The sequence below is a fragment of the Morone saxatilis genome, unplaced genomic scaffold, assembly GCF_004916995.1.
Source record: "Morone saxatilis isolate NCDOM2014 unplaced genomic scaffold, NCSU_SB_2.0 Contig8, whole genome shotgun sequence".
NCBI classification, from domain to species: Eukaryota; Metazoa; Chordata; class Actinopteri; family Moronidae; genus Morone; species Morone saxatilis.
The window spans coordinates 438,228-443,149 of NW_023340257.1; the positions used below are offsets into that span (position 1 = coordinate 438,228).

The 4,922-nt window shown below is 39.3% G+C and overlaps 1 protein-coding gene across 2 annotated transcripts in view; it reads left to right on the top strand.

The window, feature by feature from the left end:
- Nucleotides 1-791: 791 nt before the first annotated feature.
- The window catches only part of LOC118342050 (RNA-binding protein Musashi homolog 2-like), a 25,942-nt gene continuing 21,811 nt past the window's right edge, over nucleotides 792-4,922 (top strand). For both annotated transcript variants that reach the window (XM_035680476.1, XM_035680477.1), the window contains exons 1-4: nucleotides 792-1,002; nucleotides 1,875-1,915; nucleotides 2,063-2,144; nucleotides 2,621-2,705. In XM_035680476.1, coding sequence (XP_035536369.1) covers nucleotides 938-1,002; nucleotides 1,875-1,915; nucleotides 2,063-2,144; nucleotides 2,621-2,705 — 273 coding nt within the window. In that variant the 5' untranslated portion in view covers nucleotides 792-937. The remainder of the gene's footprint in view (nucleotides 1,003-1,874; nucleotides 1,916-2,062; nucleotides 2,145-2,620; nucleotides 2,706-4,922) is intronic.

A 4,922-nucleotide genomic window follows, 5' to 3' on the forward strand; every position in this document is an offset into this window, starting at 1 on the left:
CACGAGAACGCCCATTTGTGGCTGAAGTTGGATGATATTGGAAATATTCACAGACAGTATGCAGAGAAAATCTGCAGCCAAACAGCATTTGGCTAAATCTGATTGGATGAACTGAAAGAGTAAACGCCCATAACTGATTAGAAAGAAGTCTTTCCAATTGTCCATGTTATTATTATTATTTAAAATATCTCTATATATATTTATATATATATATATACATATAAAGGGATCCATAAAGTATTTCTGATACATATACGGTACATATATATTTTAAAATAATAGAAGGTAGCGAAGATGTTAGATGTTATTTCTTTTTTTTTTACTCTGTCTCAGTTTCAGTTATGGAGAAAAGGCTGTACTCTGCTGAACATTCTACTTGTGCTGAATGTTTGGACCTCCTGGCAATGGGGGTGGGGGTTGCTATTATATAAGAAATATAGAAGGAGAAATGTTGCACTAATTTTACATGTATAATCTGCATATGCCCTTCAATAAACATATACTGGAAAAAATGTGTTGCATGAACTGTCACTGTAAGCAGTCCTTTTATTGGTCTGTGGTTGCTTGATTGGACACACCTGTGCAGGTGACTGACAGTGCCACACCTTATTTTAACCTGAGGAGGGAAACAATCCATTACAAAATGTTTAAAGTTGCCTATGTGTTCAGCTCATTTGATTATTATATTTAATTAGCTCATCCTGTGATTAAATTGAGAATATGACAGAAGGTCTATTAGCGCTTTAATGTGGGCGGGTTGTGTGAAAGTGACGTCAGTGTGGCTGGTCGCTGACGGTGTAGGAGGGACCACAGACCGAACTGATCCCACGTGTGACGGAGCGCTGCATCCCCGGCTCGCTGACACTGTAGCTCCGCTCCGTCTGCCGACCTGCAGCCTGTGTGTGTCCGTCAGTCACTGCCTGTAGCTGGGTCAGATATGGAAGGAGACGGGAGCCAAGCCACGTCTGCTGGAAGCCCGACTGATCCGCAACACGACCCAGGGTAAGGTTACTGTTTGTCAGTTTAAAAACGGCATCATTTGTTGTTTTTAAAACTGCATATTTGCAGCTTGAATTTCACACTGCCAGTCCCACTGCCTTCCGGGTCCGGTCAGCTACACCTTTGTTTGGTTATATTATTAAACGGGCCTGCCCCCTTTGCAGTGTAAACGCCTGGCTGGTCCCGATATGTGCCGTTATTGTACGTATTGAAAGAACGTACGCCAAACTTCCTTTGGATTTCTGCGAGTTAAATGCTGCTATACTCGCTGGCAAAAGTACACAGTTTTAAGAGGAGTTATTAATACTTTTTGCAAATGTACAATTTGCTCTGGTAAAATCGGCATTTTGTTTCCTCAGCTTGACTGCATTTTATTTATATAAAACACAAAAAATGCATTTGGTTCTCACTGCTCCTTACCGCCCACTACGCTGTGTTTTGATGGAGGCAGGTGAAGATTACCTAACAGCCGGACCAGATGTAAAAGTTGATTAAGCTGTTATTAGTACAGCATGGTTTATTAAATATATGCCGAATTAAAGACTGTGTTAATACCAACAGCAGAAAAGCTGCAGTTTCGTTCTACCAGGTGTGTACCTCTATCAAGAGGCCGGCAGATTTAAACTGCCTGATGTTTTGAATGGAAGTTGGCCCGAGCCTTGGTCCACAGCTGAGAGCAGGCGACGTAACCGGGCTGCTGCTGCTTCCTCGGCTTTAAGGACGGCTGTCTGGCTGTCTGGCTGCTTCGCCGTTTTATTGCCTCTGTTTTTGTCCGCAGCTTTTTTACTTCTCTCCAGCAAGTAAACTAGTTAGCTTAACATCAAAATGGCCGATGTGAAATCCGGACTGACTTCTGTTACATTTTTCCTTGGCAGGAAAATGTTTATTGGTGGCCTCAGCTGGCAAACTTCACCAGGTAAGAAGTGTGTGTGTGTGTGTGGCAAGGTTATTTTGATTTCAAGTCCTCCATTCGACCCCTGTGTAACAGACAATATATCCATCTTTTTATTTAAGGAAGAAATGAAGAGAAAAGTGTAACCCCTCTGTCTCTGTTCTTCCACAGACAGCCTTAGAGATTATTTTAGTAAATTCGGGGAAATCAGAGAATGTATGGTGATGAGAGACCCAACGACAAAACGCTCCAGGTAAATAAAATATTCCTACCCTTATTCTGGAATATGAGCTTGTTCTGCTTTGTGGAGTGATAACACCATGCAGCCATTAAAGTGCATTTCCTATTGAATGGGAGGGTAATGCAGTTTGACACTGGCCATGGAGCTGTGTAAAATTCTCATTCATTCTGTTGTAATGGATTTTGAAAGTGAAAACTAATTTAAATGTCATTCCAGATTAATGCATTGTACTGAATTGTAGTTAGTATAGAGATAATATTAATTTACACATTGCTCTTGAAATAATATGATTGATATAAATGAGAGAAATTGTCAAATATATGTGGACACAAACGGGAAAGAGAAATGTATAAAAATATAACTTAGGCTGGTGTAATCAGTGTGTGGATTACAACATGTATCAGACGTGTAGTAAAGTAGCTCATTGTAATGTGGAAAATTAAAATAATATATTATTATAATGTTATATTTTGTTTTTTTCTCAACAGGGGCTTTGGCTTCATCACTTTTGCAGATGCTGCCAGTGTAGATAAAGTCTTAGCACAGCCGCACCACGAGCTGGACTCTAAAATGGTATGTTCACAATGTCGTTCTGACGTGTTTTATTCTATTTGTGACCAGTCTTTTCTGTTGTGTTATATTCATAAACTGATGGTAGCGGAGCTTGTTCAGTCACTGGGAAAAACACAGCCACTCATTTGTGTTTTAATACAGGGATTGCGATTCAGTATATTGAAATGTATTGCGATACAGTTCAGGAGGCAATATATTGAGTTTTTTTTAACTAATATAATTTTAGGAGAACTTTGATTGCATAAAGAACACACCATGTGCATAGCATCTAAGTAAAAAAAAAAAAGTTACTTGCAATCAGTGGGATCTGCATTTGTAGTTATCACAATCCCTGTAACATCCTACATCACAGCCCTTAGTTTACATTTACAACACTGCTGTCGAGGGGTTGGGAGTTAAAACACACAAATCAATACAGTGTATTTGAGAATTGATAAAATATCACAAGAAATAACGTGATGCTCACGTTTATTGATATTTTCTTACACCCTGAGACAACAATATGAAGACTATTGAATCTGTCTCTGTGTGATCGGCCCCTTGTGTGAAGCCTTCCCACTACCCTCTGAGTCAAGTCATGTAAATTGTACTTCTATAGTCCAAAATCACAAATTTGCCTCAGAAGTTAGGATCCGCTATTCAGCATTTTTCCGATTATCAGAATCTGTATTTTTTTGTTTCCAATGATGGAAAAAATAAATTAATTTAAATGTGCTGTCTTGGCACTGATGCAGCCAAGGTCAAGGTCCCGCCCACAGCACTATCTGGTTGGTTACACATCGCAAGGTTATACACTGGTAAAGGTTTAGCTCATTTTGATTACTTTATGCTGCTTGCTAGCTTAATCTATTGGTTCCCAACGTTTTTCCTTTTCTATAATTTATTAAACTAACGACCCCGGACTAAGTGACATATTTTATGAATATTCCATATCATATTCAAAACTGTACAATGAACCCAAGAAGTTTGTGGAAAACGAGTGATTTAGGGAACTTTTTATACTTTTGTATTATGTATTTTTTAAAGAATTTTTCGTACAGACTTATTAGGCTTATTTTTTGACAGATTCAATGTTTTCTCATCCCTGAACAATGGCCTGGTGCATTGTTTTTTTAGGCAATTTACTTAACAATTTAGTTTACAGTAGATACAGGCCTACTGAGTATATTTTTTTTTAACTTTTCTAGCATGCCTTAAAATCAAGACCCCCAGGTTGTGAACTTGGGTAATGTGTACTTGGATATATTCCAGCACTTTATAAGATTTGATTTTATACTGCAAATGTATATCGGTTCCTAATGTCAGTTATTGTTTTCCTTGATAGCTAATAATCGGTATCTGTATCGGCCCTGAAAAAAACATCTCAGTGGACACCTTCACACAGGGCTCAACAACATTACATTCATGAACAACATCCGACACGGCCTAGACCCTGATCCAGATAAGGAGGCTCCCTCTGTCAGACATAACGTGTTGTATGTACAGTTACAGATGAAGGCGATCCTCACCGTTACAGGCAAATAATATAAATGAGGCTAATATTTCTCATTTGATTCCATGTGCTTGTTATGTGTGTCAAACACTGTTTTAATGAATTTTGAATCCAGTGAGAGCTCTTTCTGTGATGGAGGGTTTTAATACGTTGTTTTCTTCTTTACTCGTGCACAGGGAAGTGACGTTATTATAGCCACATGCTTTCCCTCATCCCGGTCACATTTTGTGAAACAGGGAGACAGAACAGTGAGGTGTGATAGCTGTTTTTCCTCCACATAGATCATTTTTAGTGGAACATGGAGGGACTGAGGTAATTTGTGTGTGTGCAGGGCTGGTTGAACAAAGTAGGTCAGTCTGGATGACTGTTGAGAAAGCCTTTGACAGTTGATTTACTGAGGCAGTAACACAGGTATTGAAATAAGCAAAGTGATGGGGGCTGGAGCTGTAGTTGGGCTTTGTCATGGTTAAGGTGGAGAAATGAAGGGAAGTGTGACAGTGGGGCAGTTGATAGCAGTGACTAACTGGGCCAGAAACAATCTGATACACAGTGAGCTTCAGTCTGATGTGACACTTTCAGTACAGCTGTCTATCTGACATTTATTCACTGCATATATTTTTATTTGTTTATTACAGAATCACAACCCTGATTTGAAGTGAGAGCCTAGAGCCGAAGGCTCTGTCCTAGGTTTCTGCCTGTTTAAAGGCAGTTTTTCCTTGCCCTTG